Genomic DNA, 19,766 nt, shown 5'->3' on the forward strand with positions numbered 1-19,766 from the left:
GATAGGATCTAGCAAAACCGTTCACATTCCGAGCAAAAGCAACAGTGCTCAAAAAGTATAGCTGGTACCAAGTTGGGCCAAACCTAGGTGATGCCCAAACCTAGGAGAACAAAACCTAGTTAGAACTCCCCCTTCCATCCACAACTTTTTAGGTCTTCCCATCATCTTTTGTGGCCAATAGATCTAAATCTGGAAGCCCTTCATTGGCTGCCTCTACACACAAGTCATATATAGTCCATTTTGTAGGCAGTACAAGTAACACCTCCTAGGTTTTCTGTCACCTTAACCTCCATTGATGCCATTCCAAGCTTCCTTCTTTGCACTCATCTCCATCCATCCTAGTACTCTTTTCACTTTAGAAAAAGAGAACAAATTAAAATCTACGCAAACCAAGTGATGTTACGGGTACCCACCAACACCCAGACGGGGGCCATTGGAGAAGGTTATTGGCTCTTGCCCGCTATCTAAGACGGAACTTCTTCCACTACCAGGACAGGACGTAAATTAGGGTTGCAGGATCCTTACGTAAAATAAGATCAATCGAAGACTTGATATTGCCAGGAGAAGCAATCGACTGAGAAAACCCTCGAAAGGAGTAAAGAGGGAAATCAAGGGGGGAATATTAATATTTCTCCCATCTTCTTGGGTCCTTCTGTCCATGACCAGCCCAATTCTCAATTTAGGTTGTGTTGAGTGGTAGATGGAGGACCCGGAATTTTAGTCCCACATTAGAAGAATAGCGGAAATGATTGTGTTTTATAAGGAGGGGCCACTTCGTGCAATATATATGCACTTCCCCAAAGCGGACAATACCTCTGTTCAGATGGGCCATACCGAGTGCTGGCGCTCTCGAATTTTAGTTGTTGGACCTTGGTAGGGTGGTTTTTCTTGGGAGCAGGACATTGGACCCGAAGCTAATTCAATAGATGTGTGACCCAATCCAAATCCAAAATATTTGAATCTCAATTAGATCTTGTTCAGATCCAAATCTACATTTATTTATTAACAATATGTTATGGAGAAAATTCTCTTCTCACTTCTGAGTATTGAATCAAAGTGAAAAATTCTCCAATCTTGCCTCATAGGCCTTCAAGAACGGGTTGGTTTAGAGTTAACCAAGACGGGTTGGGTCGAGTTGGATCACGGCTCAACCTTCCCAAATTGCAAAAGGGGAACCATAACAAATAAACAATTAAGCGCAGCACATCCTTGCATGTACCAGTGGCCGATCTTACAATCAAAACACCAGGGAGTTAGACATCCTTATCCGAAACGAATAGTGTGCCTTCGGTTGAGACAACTCTTAAGTTAATACAAAGTCGCAACGAGCATCATAGAGGCAGACTATGTCATCCATGAACCTCAGTTTTATCAATTAATGTTAATCACAAAAGTGTATCCAGTATTGCCGGAGTGTATATAACAATTTACAAAAGAAAGTTGATAAACAGTAGAGTAAGTTAAACACCTCATATTCCATTGAAATGCAAATGCTATAACAGAGCCACCGCTAGCCAACTAATACCATCCAATGCAGCTAGTTGAAAGCAGGCGTTCTGAAAACCTCCTTTCTGCTTGACCACTCTTCAGACCATGCGGTATTGTTTACCTGCTCGAGAATGAGCTGGAGGTACATAAGTCTCAAAGCTTGCCTTCCAGAAATGCACGCATAGATAATCTCGTCAACCCAAGCGGTCTACAGAGACCATCACTCTAAAATCAGTGCACAGAGAAAAATCTAGATGCATAATTGTTGCTGAAGTTAATCCAAAATGTTACTGTTAACGCTAGGATCACCAATGAGACAAGTTGCTGACAGGATTTGTGCCCCCATATTTCTGTCAAGAGGAAACAACCTTACATCTCTGATCAAACTTCCCATGAAAATCAATGGCCATTTCATAATTGAAGAACAAAGAAACGTGCGAGCAGCAAGGACAAAACATGATTCACGACAAATTTCTGCAGCAGAGTTAACATGCAAATTTACAAAGATATGAAGAACATGATAAACTTATATTTGAAATAAACCAAACAAGCTTCATTCATTATTGTTCTCTTGCTCTCTTGCGGGCCAGATATCGTTCTCTTGCTGCAGCCAGTGCATCTTCGCTTCTCTTGTAGTGTTCTGCTGCATGAGCAGGCAATGCCTGATCAGCTTTAGTGTCCTCTTCCGTAGTGGCATGTGTTGTAGGAACCTCTGGTGCTGTTACCACAGCAGCTTGCTCAGAATGGTTCTCAGAGCGACGAGAAGTCTCAGGCTGACTATCTTGAGTAGAAGCTTCCTCTCTATCTCGAGTAGACTGCACGAGACCTTTAGTTTCTGATAGCCTACCTTCAGTTTCATGGGTACTATTATTTGCTCGATCTTGTTTATTAGGCTTTGCCCTCTCTTCCAACTGTGCACCGAAGGCTACATTCTTGTTGAGGCCAAAGTAGAAGTCACTCAAGTCACTCTTCTTTGTTACCTTGAATGGGAAAAGATGCCAGGTTAGACTAAAGAATAAAGGAAGAAAAATCAATTGGCACAGTAAAGATTTCATTGGCATGCTAAGAGCAGGGCTTTTCTAGGGCAAAAAGAGAAAAATAAAAGTGGGAAAATATCATTGTAAAGCATTTTAAAATACCATTACGCATCAAACTTGTTAACTTAAAGAATTTCACCTTCATTGTATTAATCTTAGTACCCAGGATTAATTACTTGATAAAAAGCACTACAGTTCAAGTTGCTGAAAATGCTGCAATATTGTAACGGAATGACCCATAAATGCAGTTAAACCAAGCCAAGTCCCCTCTTTGATATGACATGCAATGAACAATCATATTGGCATGCAGAACAAAAGTATGAACAACTTCAAGTTGAGATCCATGCCCTAAACCACCTCTCTTTGCCTCTCTCTTTTCCCAAAGACAAGACCGACAACACACGGTTTGCCTAATAGATACTGCATGTTAGCGGTATTATGAGGCATATAGAAGTTCTTAAGCTACCAGTATTGGACTTCACTGACCCAGCTTAAGATAATATTTTCCAACCCAAACCAGACAGATCCAACCAAACTCCGGTTAACCTGACTTGGTCCAACCCCACCTGATCATACCTGACTGGATAAGACCTATGCGGACCAAATCCACCCAACATGGCCAAACCTAACCTGGACCAGCCAACACAAGCAAGTTAAACTTGAATCAAGGAAAACTGACCTGGTCCTGTTAGACCAACCTCATTCAACTTCAACCTTTTATGTCAAGACTCAAACCTGAAATCATTGGAACTGCAGTTCAGTCAATCAACTTTCATTGACAGAAATACTTTTTTTGGAGTATACTTCTGCCGCTTCCTACGCTTACCCCCAAAATAAACAGATCCTTATCTTAGAAAGCTATAAACGATCACCAAAAGAAGAAGGTGATGATAATAGACCTACCAGCAACAATATCCAACATCAAATGATACTTGGCCAAGCCATCAAAGCAAGAGAAAACGTATTGCTTGTCATCTCTCATTTCTGGGAATTGATACTCCAAGGAAGAGAAAGAAATTTATACCTACCAATTAGTAGAATAGCTACCCTGATAAGCTTCAATAACTTAAGTAGAAAGTCCTTTTTAAAGTATCTTATGGCTCATCGAAAGACTTAAAAATTAGCAGAAACACAACCCAAAACCTTTTCATTTCTAGCCTGCTGAACTGTAAGGGATCTTGTTATGAGTATCCAGGTTCGAGTCCACATTTGACCTGCCTTGGATGAAAATATAATCATTCTGTTGACATCCAGAGTATATGGTTCAGGATGAAGCTATTGGGCATTCTTCCAGAGCATATAAATCATTATAATCCAGAAGCCATATCCCATCTATAATAAGTGTAGAATAATTATCAGAAGTAACAAAAATAACTCCCATTTGAAAATATGCAGAACAGCAGTTATCGTTAACTTTCGTTATTGACTGCTGAATTTATAGTCTTATGTTCAACAAGAAAAAACAGAATAAATTCATGCATATATCATATTTTGATGTTTCCATTAGTAATTTTGTTGTCGTGGTGATTTTCATTTGCAGGACAACACTACATGCCATAGCATTAATAGTTATCATGCATGACGATAAAAGAAATATGAATGAACTTACATCCTCCTTTTCCTCACGAATTTGGCGCAACTTCTCTTCTTCCAACCATTTTGCCTGCTCTGCAAGCTTCTTTCTATAGGCACTTGTCACAAACTTCTCCTTATCTGCATGGAGATGATCATCTTTGCTTCTCTCTTTTAACAGCTTCCTCTCATATGTTATTTCATGTTCAACCTCACGTTCTTTTGCTTTTCGCATAAGTGTTTCTATGTACTTTGACTGCAATCAAGAATAAATACAAACATTAAAGACTAGAAAATAATATTCGTACATACAAATGGGGGAAACTAACCAGAAGCTAGGGTGTAGACTTGAATGAGAAATATCATCTTTCAGTTAGCAATATAAGAATGTGATGTAATATTAGAGAACACAACCACAGAATTGTTTCCCTGAATCCAAAGTAAGGACCAATTCACACTTGCACCAATGACTACTGCAGATTTAGAATGTTAATTAGCATGGCTAAAAATTAAGATATAACTGCACATTATTTTAAAATAAAGTAGTTTTTTATAGACTTGCTGACTGCAAGGAATGAAAGCTAAATAACAAGTTCAAACAGGAGTAATATTTGGACCGAATTACAAATTATTTTTGGAGCAAATATGGAATTCTGCAGGAAGAAAAGTTCAAGTGTTCTCCTTTGAGTCTAAATATAACTGTAAAAAGGCCTTAAAAAACCCATGAACGTTTTCATTTTTTTTTTATTACTGAGGAAGCAATAACAAAATCAAAGGTTAAGGATGATGTGGCTGATGACACCAATTCAACAAAGTTCCATACGCATGATAATTAAAGAAAACATTGCTTCAAGATATTTAATAAACCAATTACTAGAATACAAATCCTAACTCACATAATTGAAAATTTCACAATCAAAAAGATGCCTTATTCCAAAAACTAGTTGGTCAAATCTGATTTTCTCCTGTGCCAATCGCTTATCAGGCAATAGTCCAATTACTCTTATATTTTTTTGTCAAAAGTGTTTTCCCTAAATCTATATCAGTTTAATCAGAAAACACGATTTTATTGATTTTTGGTGTCTTCCACTAAAATTTTCACTCATACTATTTCTAATAATTTTATTCCAAACCTCTAATCCAGATCTGATGGCTTTCACGTTCAAATCCTTCTTCCAGAAAATCCCAAAATATTGCATCTTTTCCAAGAGATATGCTTTTCCTTTCATGCCAAAGTGCAATTTACGTGCTTGTATTAGTACTGCAATTATTACGACTGCCAACATTTTAAAAGGATGGACAGTATCTTTTTTTTTATTCGATGTTTTTCAATGACATATGGCCTGCCCATTAATCAAATGTGGACCATCAGAATTTGAGTTTTGTTGGAGGAAAAGTCTATAATTAACCTCAACTTTTTGCTTCTCATTATTTACAATTAAAATCCTCCGCACACCGCCAGGATAATTCCACTCACGCTAAAATTAAACAACATATGGAAGAAGCTTAATCCCTTTCCTTCCAAAAGGAAGAAAATTTTGGAGGGGGTTAATATACGAAACTTTGCTTAAAAAAACATGAGAAATCGAGCAAAGGAGAATTAAAAGAAGAAAAAGAAAAAAAAAAGAAAGAAAAAAGAGTACCTTCCTCTCGGCGCGATCTTGAATTTTGGGGCGGGCGATCTTCTCTTTCATCTCGTCGTACACCCCATCGTAGTCGAACACCGAAGGGTCCTCCTCCAGGGCCTTCTTGTGCTGTTCTTCTATCTTTTTTTTCCAAATTCCATCCGGAAATCGAAGAAAACAAACAAAAAATCACAAATTTATCCATGTTTCTCCGCAATCGATAGGAACAAAGGTAATAATTAGGGTTTCTGATAGAGGAACGCATACCTTCTGGAGGGCTTTGTTCTTAGAAGCTTGGCGAGAGATCTCCCGCTCGACGTCGTCCTCGTCGTCGTCGCCGAAGGCCGACGGAGGACGGAGGGTGGGCTTCGTCGCCGCCGGCTTCTGCTGGCCCGGCGGAATCCGGAGCTGGAGTCCGTACTTCTTCATCGCCCTCTTCCTCTCTCCGCAAACCCTAGCTCTCTTCTCAGCATCAACTTCTCATTTCCTGGCTGTCGCCGGGCAGTATCGGATGCGGGCGGTGCTCTATTTATAGGTCGGCGTCGGCGTCGAATAAACTATTGTTCCATCCGCATGCGATATGACATCAGAACCCGGATCCAGATCCGCATACAGCGGGATAGGGTTAGATAGGTTTAAAGAATGTGGGTTATCGGGTAATCATGATAACAATGCAATCCGATAACTGGGGACATGCTTTGACGGGGGACTCTAACCCAATAAACTATCAGATTCAGTACTGGTGTGATCAAAACCAAGCTCGTTGCCATGAAACATGGCTGAAGAATAATTTCATGCTTGAAAATGAAGAGTTTTTATTATTTGACTGAGTTAATATGCCGAACTAATATATGGATCCCACACAACAGCTTTAATAAAATCGGTCCTAAACAACTAACCAAATGACCCGGACATCGCACTAATGCTCTAAATTATTAGACATAATCTACAATCTTTAAGATTATTCATTCAACGATCGAAAATAGCTAATTTTAATCATGAAATAATACATGTTTTTTTGATCCTTGATGCATAGCTTATATTACTTTTTGATTATAAAATAATCTAGAGATTGTAAATCACATCCAACAATTCTAAACATCATTGTCCAATCTCTGGTTGTCCAATTAGGATTGACTTTATTAGAATCGTTGTGTGCGCAATTACATATTAGCTCTACTTATTAATATCTCGTTAGGACATATCTTATTAGATTTGTTCTGCAAGCACCCACATATTAGCTCTATCTTGAGTTTAATTTTAATCTAATTTCAAAGAATGACCTGATCTTGAGTTTAGTTGAAGTGGCTTAATAATTTTACCATACATAACTAACCTGTGTTTTCCTTCTCGCTTATACCTGAAATTGAAGCTGAGATGCCGTAAACATTAACTTGCTATGACATGTAGGAGCATATATAGATAGAGTAGAAGAGCATAAGACATCCCATAGAAGGTCCACCTTATTTTATTTTTTTTATAAAAAAAAAGTTGAGAAGAAGGAGACTCTATATAAATAAGAGTTAGAAGTAAGATTATGGCAATTCCTATCATGTCCAATAAATTAAAGAGGAAAGCAACATCAGATGTTGATTATAGCAAAGAATTTTATCTTCCTCAATTTACCATAATCTTTTTTCTAAATTTTATGCACTGATTTGTTACCGAATAAACCAACACTATACAACTCACAGAATGTGTCTGCTGACATGTAACGTCAGGTAACATTTGTATGAAGAAATAATATCATTGTTCAGAACACGATGCTCACATCATTATTATGTGTAGCCAGCTGCAGAAGATGAGGTCCGTTGACTGCAAGAGCAGACAGATGCTGGTAGGAAAAAAAATTAAAGCATCAATCTTGAGATGAGTGGATGATAAATGCAATATCAAGGAAAACCATCTACCAAATCTGATTTTGAAGATGTACATCCTTTTTTTAGTGCCTGAAATTAATACTATAACGCCTTTTTTTACAGATACCCAAAATTTCCATGGCACCAATTGTTTCTTGTAGTTATTAGTTTGATTCAACTAATAGAATATCACTCTCAGTTTATCCTCCTTTCTTTTGACTAATAGAGGTATCTCTTCTCGAAGAGAATATGATGTTGGCAAAGCTTTTGACCACATGAATCAAACGAATCACAAAAGAAAAATGCAGAAGTATGATGTTGCTACATATAAATTTCTTGGGAAACCTGCAGCGTATCTTACAATATCAGTTTGCAATGCAATGCTAAATCATGCTTTTATATGGTGGCCGTGAGAGATAAAAGGCATCCCAAGTAACTCATAGAAAACACAGTTGCAATTTGAATGTGATCAAAATGAAAACCTGTAATTGATTGTTACTGAAGTAAGCCCCTCTTACAAAGCGGCGCTGCAAAAGTAACTGTTTCCAGACCACCTCTAAATTGTTTCCTCTATGTAGTATGTATTTCTGAACTTGCATGTTCCATAATGATGCGAGGCAAAAAATTGAAAAAGTTAACAAATGTTAAGTGGCAACATGAGTGACAACAAAAATGGGGGCTGCACGAAGAATTTAGCTTCTCATTCTGAGAAATTTCTCGAATGAGAGGATGCAAGTTATGGCATCATATTTGGCATCCCTTGCCTCATTAGCACTCTGTAACCAACTATTTATCTGATTATCTGGAGTGGAGATGACTTCTGTACTCAAAAGATTGTGGTCTAGAACCATATTAACAGGTGGAAATGAAAGAGGCGCTGTAGCAAGACTTTGTGACACAGTCTCCAGATTTGGCATTAATGTGTCATAGGCAGGCAAGCTGTCGAAAACAGATCCATATGAAACTATGGGATACTGAATCTCTGACAGATCAGATGTCACTCTCCAATGCTCTGGAATGTCATCCTTCTGTTTCTCTGTGTTGTACTCATGATTCTTCCTATCTTGGTCACCCATAACAAAACCTTCAGCCTTGCTATGCTCACCAGAAGTACTTGGTTGATGATTGTTCCCCATTTTGTTCTCATGACTGATGCTATTGTAAGTCTGCATATCATCTGCAGAAAGCAAAAACCAGAAGCAACACTTATAACCCCATTCAACTGAAAAAGAAAAAGAAAAAGAAAAGGAGAAGAAAATAACAAAAACATCAACGAAAAAGACCACCTTCTAGATCCACTGCTCCAATGTTGCATATAGACTTCTGAAGCAAAGTTGTTTTTGCAAAAACAACTATGCTCAAATTCCTGATCTCATCTCTGAAGGATGGTTCCAGAGGCTTGAAGGAGAAAGACTTCATCCATGTCTCCAAGAGATCAGGAACAGCAGGAATTATCAGTTTCTTTATGCATAATGAAGACAGCAACTGCTACAACAAAGTAGAAAAAAAAGGAGCTAATACAGCATATCATAAGAAAAATAGGAGGGAAAAGAGGTGTCAGTAAAATCAGGAACTGAAGCCATTTTGTTAATACTCTTCCCACTTCTTAGCTAACACCACTCAACTAATGTTTCAATTTTTATTTTGTATAGAATTTTCTCAAAATAATTATTATATTGTATAGACAAGGGCATCTGTCAGCTCTCATGGGATGAGGGCAAAGCAAAACTAATGAAAAGGAAATATGAAAATGAAACCCATTTTATAGCAAAAAAATAAAAAAACTTTGCATAACTAATCATTCGCCAACATCAAATCCATGCAACATAAGGTCATAAGAATTATTAGAAGCAAAACAGTGGAAGGATCATCATGTAAAACATGTAAACAACTGCAAACAGAAGAGCTTGCAGTACTCATGATCAAATCTAAGCTCCCACATTATCACGTTTTCATGCATGCAGGGAGAAAATCTGTATTTCCTCAACAAATCAATGGTTGACAGACCAGCAGACAGAGAACCAAGGAGTTCTATATTCAATAACTTGGCTCTATTATGATAAAGAATAAAAAAGTATAGAAAAATGTCTGTGGTTTATAATAGTGGAAATAGTGCAGTTGGAAAGTGCTTATTATGAGCTGCATGATTGCTAACAATAGGAACCTGATGGAAAATTTTGTATGACAATGACAAGAAATGTTCCCCTGTAACAGTAAAAGTCTCATAAAACAAAAAGGATGCATGTGCACGTAAGACGAGGGTAACAAGAAATAGATGATGAGATACATGAATGAATAGAATTAAAATGGGGTTTTAGCAATAGTTTGATTTTCTATTTTGATAAGAAATCTTCATAAAAAGAGACAGATGTTAGGTATAGTGCTGATTATTATGTAAATTCCAACACAAAGGTACAATTGCTACTATTAAAATCAAAACAAATAATTCATAGTACTACAAAAAGTAAAGAAAACGACAATATACTTGGTACTTAAATTAGTGCATGATAAGAAAATGTTTAATAATAAAAAATTAATCTAGTAACACATTGGATATACATCTTCAATTGCCTTGAGTAGGCGATGGCACATTCCTTGCCTTTGGTATATCGGTCGTGTACCAACAAAAGGCATTTCTGCCAAATTCGTCCCATGGAATCTGTAAAGAGCCACATAACAAGGTATAACTTAGACAGCACAATGAAGTAGCGACAAAAGTATGCAAGATATATCACATTGTGTCATATTAATGAAGGATGTAGATTGTCCGAAATATCTTTTACAAAATTAGCAAAAAGTCTATTATACAAAACAAACTTCAAAAATTACCCAGAAAATCAAATACATAATGAAAACCAGGGAGGAAGTAGGAAGAAAAATCCATATGTGCATCTTAATGTGAGAATCTCTAAAAGAAAAGACTTTCTTGACAAAAAATGCAGCACATGTTCAATCAATACACACACCATTGGCTTGGCTCTGGCTACATTCAAAACAGTCCAAGTAAAAAAAAAATACTGCCTCCAAGTACAATATACAGATCTCTCTACCACAGGTTAAGGACATGCAGATATAACAGCAATATTATTTCCCGAAAAGTAATTTATTCATAATTGTATATATTGACGAATATCACAATAAACTTGTAACAACCCAGGATCTCACCTAAAATGGCTAGCCGGAAGGTATTATTTGGATTCCTTGATCCTATATAAGTATCCAAGATCTACCCAGTGAATAACCGATGTGGGACTAAACACACGCCCGCACGGATCCTCACATACTCCCTCCGTTTAAGCCCTGACGTCCTCGTCAGGCTAAGGGTTTAAATATATTCAAATCTAATCACAAATACCACGATCGAACCGTGGTCAGCCCCAATGGATCTGTGCTGCAGTGTCCCCTATTCCACATAGGTTATGGGCCAGGTCCGCTCTGATACGATTTGTAACAATTCAGGACCTCACCCAAAATGACTAGCCGGAAGGTATTATTTGGGTTCCTTGATTCTATATAAGTACCCAAGATCTACCAAACGAATAACCGATTCTGATTAGATTCTCGGTTTTGTTTGATATAAAGGGGAAAAGTGCTAGCTTACTAGCATATTTGACTCAGATGGCCGTAATCTTCAGCTTACTTTAACAAAATCAAACTAGTAAAGCAAACCATATTCTTATATCGGTCATATCTCATAGCAACATCACATAATGCATTGGATAGCCAGTCGTAAGTTCTAGAATTTTTACGAATCATTCTTTAATCCACATAGCCAACCCCATAAAGATCAGTCAGGGTTTTGCCGGTTCGGGTTAAGATAACAAGTCAAAGCACTACATTCAACAAGTATAGAATTGAGTTGTTAAGGAATCTTTTAGCAATTAAACACATGACCAAATGACAAAAAGGCACACGGTGTCCATGTAGAATTTATTTTAGTAGGTAAACTTTCATCAACTTCTACTTGAGTTTGGATTTAAATCAAGGGGCAGCCAAAATCATGATTTTGCTTGATGTTTTTTCAGCATTTTTAATTAAAACATGTCATGACAAAATTACAAGAAACCATGCTGTGGACTTCAAAAGTATCTCTTTATCACGTTATGTATGCCATGGATGTGGCACTTGTTTATTCTACAGGATTTCTGGGATTTGACTGGAAAGTTGAAACCTATTTGACTTCAGCAAATATTTACAATCTTCACCCAAGTGGTCTACCTTAAATGTGCTTGCTATGTTGCCTTCATTTCCTTAAAAAGTTGAGAATATGCCTGACACATGCGGTAATCTCTAAGATATTGTGATTTCAACAATTCAGAAGCACTCGCCTTATCGCGTACTCATGTGCAAAGACACTGAATCAAAGAAATTTACCTGTAATGCACCTAAACCATAGTAAGTGGTACTATTGCATGGCTTTATTTCTTTTTGAACCAAATCCAACACTCTGCTGGTAAGATAGATCCTTGATATATCAACATGACAAATGAAAAGCATCTAGGAATCAGAGAATGCTATATTATCAATAACCCAACACCCATTAAAAAGATTAACAGCTTGATGTATACATCTGCTTTCCTGCCATAGGCTAAGAGCAGTTCTCTTTGCACATCCTTCAGAAGTTCATACTCTTTTTTTCTAGGGAACAAGTCCACTTGTTTGCACACATCAAAATAAAAACACATATATTAGTTTTTTGGCAGACTAAGGAGATTGACTAGAAAGTACATACTTAATAAAGAGCCATAACAAATAAATAATGAACAAGAATCTGGTGAAAAATAAGACAAATATTGAAGACAAAAAAGGTAGAACAGGTAAGAATTCAAACCTCAGAGAAGCTACTGAGATAATTTCCTCATCCTTCTCCAGAATTAAGGTATAAAATCCTTCGTAATTCAGACGATTGAAATTTGATCTGGTAAACAAATTAAACAATTATTATCATTTACACACACAGTACATCAAAATACTGAGTTTCAAGAATGAATCACTGATTACAGAAAACGGTGCATGCATGATCCCTAATGATTCAGATGATTAGAACTTAGTTTCGTTAACAAAACTGAACTAAAATTTTGAAATCATATCTTCTACCATGACATCAGTTGTTCATTTGGAACGGTGCTCGCATAATCAAGAAGCATCTAAGAATTTTACATTGATAGGAGTTGACTGATAATATTAAAAATAAGAATGAGGAAGCATAACAACCTCATGAAGAACCAGAAAGAGAAGTCCTGCCATCAAAATAGAGATTTTTATGGCGATGGACAAAATTCAGAAGATTTGTGATTAACCAGCTGTTAAGGAGAAAAGAAAAGGAACTTTCAAACTTAAACACTAAAGCTTTTCAAAAAAACTCAAAGAAATATTTTCGGATATTATATAATAAAATACAACTAGATCCCGGAAAGACATGAACAACAGCTTCCTAAAAGATAGCAAAACAATGCAGTTAAATAATTTATTGGAGAAATCAGATGAAAGGACAAAGATGAAACTTACCCACAGTTGTAAATTGCTTGAGAAATCACATCCACACCCGTCCTTTGATCCATTAGAGGAACAAAACACTCATTCAGTACACAGAGAGCCATGGAAAGTTTTATGTTGCATTCCGTAATAAAAGATAGCCTCTCATTAGAGCTGACTCCCACATCTTCATCAAGGCGTTTCAATAGAGTCCATGAGAACCCCCTTTCCATAAAATTTGTCACACCAAGCATATCAGATAATTGAGTAGCAAGCTGCAATAGTAAAACAAGCATGACAAGGATTAAGGACTACAAAGCATTATTTAAAGAAACAACCATATGAATGCAGTACTGCCTAATGCACTTGTGCAAGTCATCAAAGTTATATAATAATGAAGAAAGAAAAGATATTGGCCAAGAATTGGAAAGAGAAAATGGAAATTTTTACCTTTACACTTGTTTTTTTCCCATCTAAATATAAGATTAACATACGAACATATAAATCTAGAATTATCTTTTCCTTGTCCATGCCACAAGATACAAATTATAGCTGCAGGTTTTTGTGCATTTTTTTCTCATCCTACATGGACTGGATACAGAACTCTTTTGCACCCAGCCAGTCAACTCAAAGCACATAGAATACTCAATTTCACACCACCTGATACTAGATGTTTTTGAATGAAATTCAGGTATCTATATAACCATATGCAATTTGTTTCTTAACACAAAGGCAGCTTATTATAAAAAGATGAGGTCCAAGAAGGAAAGATACTAACAATCACACATAAGTAGTTGTTAATGCCTTTTCCAATGAGAGACAGACGAGGGGTACCAAGCCTGATGGCTAGGTTGAGCAATTGTGCGGGCATGACACTAATGTCAGATTAGCCAAAAAGAAGACAAAAGGAGGATAATGATAGTAGCATGGATCCAGGTGTCTTGACCTTCAAGGATTTTCACTACCGTCACAACACCTGTTCAAAACAGAAAAAAGTAGGGTGTAGCCAGAGCTACAATATATTTCACTGATATTGTTACGAGCAATCAGAATCCTACTAGAAACTAAAGCATAGAATTCAAAAGATAAAATCAAGGATAACTTAAAGATAAAGATGAAGATAAGCTGGTTTGATTGATTGGGCAAAATATTCTTCATTCCGATTGCGTTCAAATATTTATGCTAGAAGACAAACGACATGATAATCACCCACTCCAAGTGGTAACAGCTTGCGTCTGGCCTCTACCTCTTTCAACAGTTCTAATAACTGGCAGTAACTGTCCTCCACTACTCACGTTGTCATAACAGCTAGATTCTAAATTGTCTGTAAGACTAATAGTTATGCTCGATTGGCCTCAAACCTATCACAATGTCTTCACTCAGCCTGCCCATAATAGTTCACCCTGGCTATCTCTCTTTACTTGATTTGTAGTATGATATCCCATGTGAAGAAACCTTCAAGCCAACTCGGTCAGCTCCCCTTACACGATGTTTGTTGCTTCAGCTTATCAAATGTCCTACCCTCCCTTTAACTCTTTGGTTGAGGTCACATAATTTAAAAGTTTCGCGATCTTGTTTGGCTTCAGACTTGGGATCCCTTTTCAAGTCACATCCCAGAGCTAGCACATGTATGATGGTCCCCGAGTGCCAGAATGTGGTGTAAATAGTAGCAAAAAGAAAACAAATGTGTGAATACATGTTTGCCTGTATATTTATATTCACAAGTTTTTATCTCCTCCATTTCTGACCTATTTAACAGGCTACAAATAGAGCAGCAATTCAGTTAAGGAAACACAAATTATTGCTTATTATATTCGCAAGTTTTTATCTCCTCCATTTCTGACCTATTTAACAGGCTACAAATAGAGCAGCAATTCAGTTAAGGAAACACAAATTATTGCTTATAAAATGTTATTAATATATATATATATATATATATATATATATATATATATATATATATATATATATGTTTGCATTTAACCACAGCTCACTTGATGAGCTAAGTAAATACATGGTTCCGGCATGGTTCTCTCAACATGTGAATGTATCAATATAATGACGGAAACTAACGGTTTTCCAAGACCAAATGAATACCTTCTTGCAATTTTTCCCACAGAATGAAATTGACACTGAACCAATCTCATTAACGTCATTCCCCCAGGCACACTGTTGGTGATCTGCAGAAGAATTTTAGAAGTATTTCAGTCATCACTTAACTAAAAGAAGGTTTTTTTAAGACCAAAAATCAACTAAAAATAACACTAAAAGGAAGCATGTAGTACTGATTTACACTTACATTTGCGTCGGCATTGCTTGCATGAAAGCAAAGCTGAAGTCTCAGGAGCTCTTTTTGATCCATGCTCAGCCACCATGCAGAAGGTACATCGACAATATGGGCAATACCAAGTGCCCTCTGGGAAAGCCTGAAAGAAGACAAGCATTTATTTAGCAAACTTACCTCGGATTGCACAGTATTCTGAAAAGGAACAACAAAAGAAGTTCGTCGACAGAACCCTGCTGCTGCCTTATAACGCAGTCATCAGAAATTACATTCATCAAATTTAACATTGGAATAAGAGAAAAGCCTATTCTTATGAAATGAAAAGCAGAGCATAATAACCAAAAGATCTAAATAAACATCAGCTTTTTAGTAAAGCAATGTTTTACAAGCGAGAGGGAAAAAAAAAACTTTCTACCAAAACTGTATCTCAGAAGCACCAATATGATCCATCAAGGAAGTAATTACAGCAATTGAAAAAAATGGAACATTGGAAGCAAAAGCCCCATTCCACTCAAAATATCATGACAATAATCTTAATAGGAGTTCTCTATAGGAGTTTTATAAGATGCCCAAATCTTTTGATCTATCCCACCTTTCTTCAATTGAAAAGTACATGGAAAACAATCACTGGGCATCCAACAGACTTTAAGCATTCAAATTGGTTTGGTTTTTTTTTTCTGAAAGTAAAATAGTCTCTTTACTTTTGAATAAAATAGAAGGATCTACAGAGGAGTACAAGGTTTGTTGAATGACACCTTAAGCATCACACAGTCCTGATGGAAAGTTGAAGGACAATTGTCGCAGCATATCAAGCGCCCACCATCTGCACAAACCCCACATGTGTCATCACTTGGATCTGGACCATCAGTTCCTACCGTCTGAAACCCAACCTTCTTATGCTTCTTTTCCTTCTCCCAAGCTTCCTGTAGGCAGTGTGTTAATGTTTTTCCTGACATTAGGAAAATGTAATCCCACGGTTGGTTAAAATTGCTGCCAACATGAGCTTTGAACTTGGACAATGGCTCAACGTCCTTACAACAGTCGCACCAAATTCCCCCACTAGTTACCAAACCACTAGGAATTTTGCCCATGCTGTTCTTTGCTATGCACACAAGCTTCTCATTTTCAGTTAAAATGCCAGAATCCATTAGCCAAGATAATATAGTAAGTTTTGTTGGTGGCAAGATCCCTTCATGATGATCATCTTTTCCATTCCTCCTAACAATTAGGCTGCATCCATGATTCCGCTTTTTCTTTTGTTTTGTATTTAAATTTCCACCACCAACTGGCTTGCTTTTAGCCAACTCAATCTCCTTACGAGAAGCAGAGGATTTTCCCGATCCTGGTTTCTTCGCCTTGTTAATTTTCCTCGAACCATGACTTTCCACCTGTTTACGTGTGTTGAAGTTTTGGCTGTCATATTTCTTGCTATTGGTTTGCTTTAATTGTGAGTCATCTGATTCAGGACTTCTTCCTTCCTTGTTGTCAAGTCCAGAGAAATTAATTGTTAGCTTTTCTTTGTCCCTCACCACTGTGTTGGCTGCAAACTTGGACATATCTAAACGGTCATCATCAACCCCCATTTCTGTATCCAATTCATCATCTACAGGAACATGTTTCCCATGTATACGCACAAATCTCCTTACTCCAGGTACGTCACCAGATTGATGCACATCATTGACACCAATTTGACGTGAAAGGATTGCTGTGCTGCAGCCCACTTTATGAGCTTCCGAGCTCAAGCATTTGTCTCTCATACTAAAATGCATCTTCTCATCTATCGCACTCTCTGAAAATAATGACTTCCCCACGTTCTTTCTAGCAGCTGTGTTAACAACAGATTTAGATGAAGCCAAGCTGTTTTCTACCATCACTAATGAATCCACTGGAATATTTTCCTTACTCACACACCTTGATCTCCTAATTCCAACTACTTGTCTATCTTTCTCCATAAAGCTTGCACAGCTTTGAGCATTACTTGTAACACCCATGCTGCTGCAATTTGACTTTCTAACTTCATTGTCTGTTGATTGATCGATCATGCTTACTTCAGGCATTCTATCAAGCACATTTTTTGCTTGTGAGGTTGCAAGTATCTGCTCCTCCTTGTTCCTCACTGCATTTACTGCATCTCCACTGACTCCGCATGCAGACAAATACAAGTAGTTGTCATTGGTTTCGGCTTTATCCACTTCACTTCCTACAGGAAAATGTCTCCCACTAATTCCAATAGACTTCCTTACTCCAGGCAATTTTCCATCTTGCCTAGTGTCAATCTTACAGGGTCTATCATTTTCTTTAGTCAAATGGCAGCTACCAGCCATCTGCTTGGATTCATTGCCCAAGCATTTATCTTCAACATGTGACTTTGTTTTCTCATCTACCTTGCTTGATGAAACCACCTGGTTCACTCCTTCAGATACCTCCAAACCTGGCATTTTTGATGAATCCTTGCTAATTTTATAGACAGAACCCTGTTTTAGTTGAGGAGGTTTTTCAGTTGTCATTTCAGGCTCCACATTCTCTCTGATTGTAGAATTCCTTGTCTTGGTGCTTTTCCCTTTCTTAAAATTGCTCTCAGCTGCAGATCCAATCTGCAGGCCTACATTGCTGGAAAGGAGTCCTGCAATGCAATTGCCATCAGCTGCAGCTCCACTTTGCTGGCCTACATTCCTAGCAGAGAGCCCTCCCACAAAAGTACCATGGAGCCCCCTGTTCTCCCGGAATTGGGATGCACCCCATGCCTTGTCCTTATACTTTGAAGTACCATGTAAAAAGGTCTCGAATGCTTTGGGAAGGGAATAATAAGCAATACCATTAGGAGAGATGTAAGCATGGTCACCGAAGCCAGGTCGAAATATCACCCTCCATCCAAAGAATTTCAAAAGGTTCACCAGGTATGGGGATGGCGGTCCTAAATTTGAGCCAGACATACTGTTACATGCTCCTGGTGGTGTCTCAGAAGGGTTCTTACCAACTGACGGCCCCGGTTTTGGTTTGGCCATTCTGCTAGCTGAAATACTGCTCTTCCTAGCCCTCTTCTCTGGCACCCACTCGGGATCCTCCATTTCCCTGGAGGCCCTCTTACATTTCTGACTTTCTGATGCTGACGACGCTTCCTCGGTTGAATTAGATGAAGTGTCCATATTGCTGACAGCAGTAAGTTTGGGAGTCGGCTCTACTGCATTCTGATCGAAAGCATTGGAAGCCACTGGAAATGAAGAAGAGTTGCCCAATCCAACAGTATTGTTTCCCAAGTTTAGGACCAAGAACGAGCCGTTCAAAGTCGAATTCTCCACGAGCGTGGGGAACATTACACCAAAGCCTTAGCAAAAAAAGCTAACCAATCCCGCAAAAACCACCAATTTCTTGCTTTCAATCGCATCAACAAAAACACAAAAGTGAATTAATATATATTCGAGACAAAACACATAAAAAAAAGCCCAGAACTTTTTTTGGCGGCGAATGATTCCAAATCCTAAGAATAAAGCAATCCTCTTGAATCCTTCAACTCGAAAGATGAAAAGGTGGTTCTATTTCTAATCTTTGATCCAAAAAAAAGCAGCAAACCCGACAAAGAATGCGTATTTCTCCAAGAAAACTAATGAGTTGTACAGGTCTTTCACATGCAATCTAACAACCGACCACATTACTCAAATGCACTACCAGAACAACAACATCAGAAGAAAGAAACAACCAAAGCCGACCAATCTCAATCTAGAAACGTCGAATCAGCTCAAAACCCTAAAAAACTTCGATCTAACTCGATAAGAGACCCAAACAATACGAAAAACATGATTATAATCCAATCGAATCAAAATCGGCTTACTCGAGACGAGACGATTTCAACTCTGTCATACCGATCTATCCTCGAATCCACCACAAGAAAAAAACAGAGAACGCATTAGGGTTTTTCTCTGTTGTTTCCTCGGAGGAGAAGAAGGAGAGGATGAGGAGACCGACATCGGTTTGGGCTCGGTGTCTCGATCTCTCTCTTTCTGTTTGCTTTAAAAGTCAAGTAACGAGAGGGATCGTTATCTATAGTAATTCTTCCGTCACGGGCTTTTTTAAGTAGTAAAAAGATGGTATCACAAATTACTATTACTTTATATGTCAGATTCGATCATACATTCATGCCGTTTGCTGCATGCAGCTAATGGGCCTTCCACGTTATTTGTTTCACGTCTCTCGTTTCCACTGCCTCGCGGGATGCTTTCCAGATATATGCTCTCCCTTTATCTGCTAATCGTGGAGCAGACGGGTTGAGGGTGTGAGATTGTTAGCGAGTATTAACGTGAGTCTGCGGGTTAATGTAACGAACTTGATTAGAATATCCAATATAAAACAGGAAACATGGTTGTGATGGGACGCGTCGGGGGTGTCAGATGGCGGTTATGTGAAGGCGGGACCGTACGTTAAGATTGCA

The 19,766-nt window shown here is 37.9% G+C and overlaps 2 protein-coding genes across 4 annotated transcripts; both read right to left on the reverse strand.

The window, feature by feature from the left end:
• Positions 1-1,866: 1,866 nt before the first annotated feature.
• LOC103714274 (nuclear speckle splicing regulatory protein 1-like) lies at positions 1,867-6,248 on the reverse strand. Its single transcript, XM_008801467.4, has 4 exons — positions 5,990-6,248; positions 5,741-5,863; positions 4,135-4,353; positions 1,867-2,468 (listed from the first exon to the last, which is right to left on the reverse strand). The coding sequence occupies exons 1-4, from the start codon at positions 6,149-6,151 to the stop codon at positions 2,049-2,051; spliced, it is 924 nt and encodes a 307-aa protein (XP_008799689.2). The 5' UTR covers positions 6,152-6,248; the 3' UTR covers positions 1,867-2,048.
• A 1,799-nt stretch (positions 6,249-8,047) lies between these two features.
• On the reverse strand, positions 8,048-19,347 carry LOC103714273. Of its 3 annotated transcripts, XM_039133275.1 has the most exons (9): positions 19,170-19,347; positions 16,096-18,689; positions 15,356-15,482; positions 15,154-15,236; positions 13,090-13,331; positions 12,413-12,499; positions 10,141-10,240; positions 8,868-9,069; positions 8,048-8,758 (listed from the first exon to the last, which is right to left on the reverse strand). In XM_039133275.1, exons 2-9 carry the CDS (start codon positions 18,652-18,654, stop codon positions 8,274-8,276), a joined length of 3,885 nt encoding a protein of 1,294 aa, XP_038989203.1. In that variant the 5' UTR covers positions 18,655-18,689; positions 19,170-19,347; the 3' UTR covers positions 8,048-8,273. The 3 variants fall into 3 exon arrangements, with proteins under 3 accessions (XP_038989203.1, XP_026663146.2, XP_038989202.1); XM_026807345.2 differs by having other exon boundaries at positions 8,868-9,066; positions 16,096-19,331; XM_039133274.1 differs by having other exon boundaries at positions 16,096-19,331.
• Positions 19,348-19,766: the final 419 nt, after the last annotated feature.

Source organism: Phoenix dactylifera, chromosome 14, assembly GCF_009389715.1.
Source record: "Phoenix dactylifera cultivar Barhee BC4 chromosome 14, palm_55x_up_171113_PBpolish2nd_filt_p, whole genome shotgun sequence".
NCBI classification, from domain to species: domain Eukaryota; kingdom Viridiplantae; phylum Streptophyta; class Magnoliopsida; order Arecales; family Arecaceae; genus Phoenix; species Phoenix dactylifera.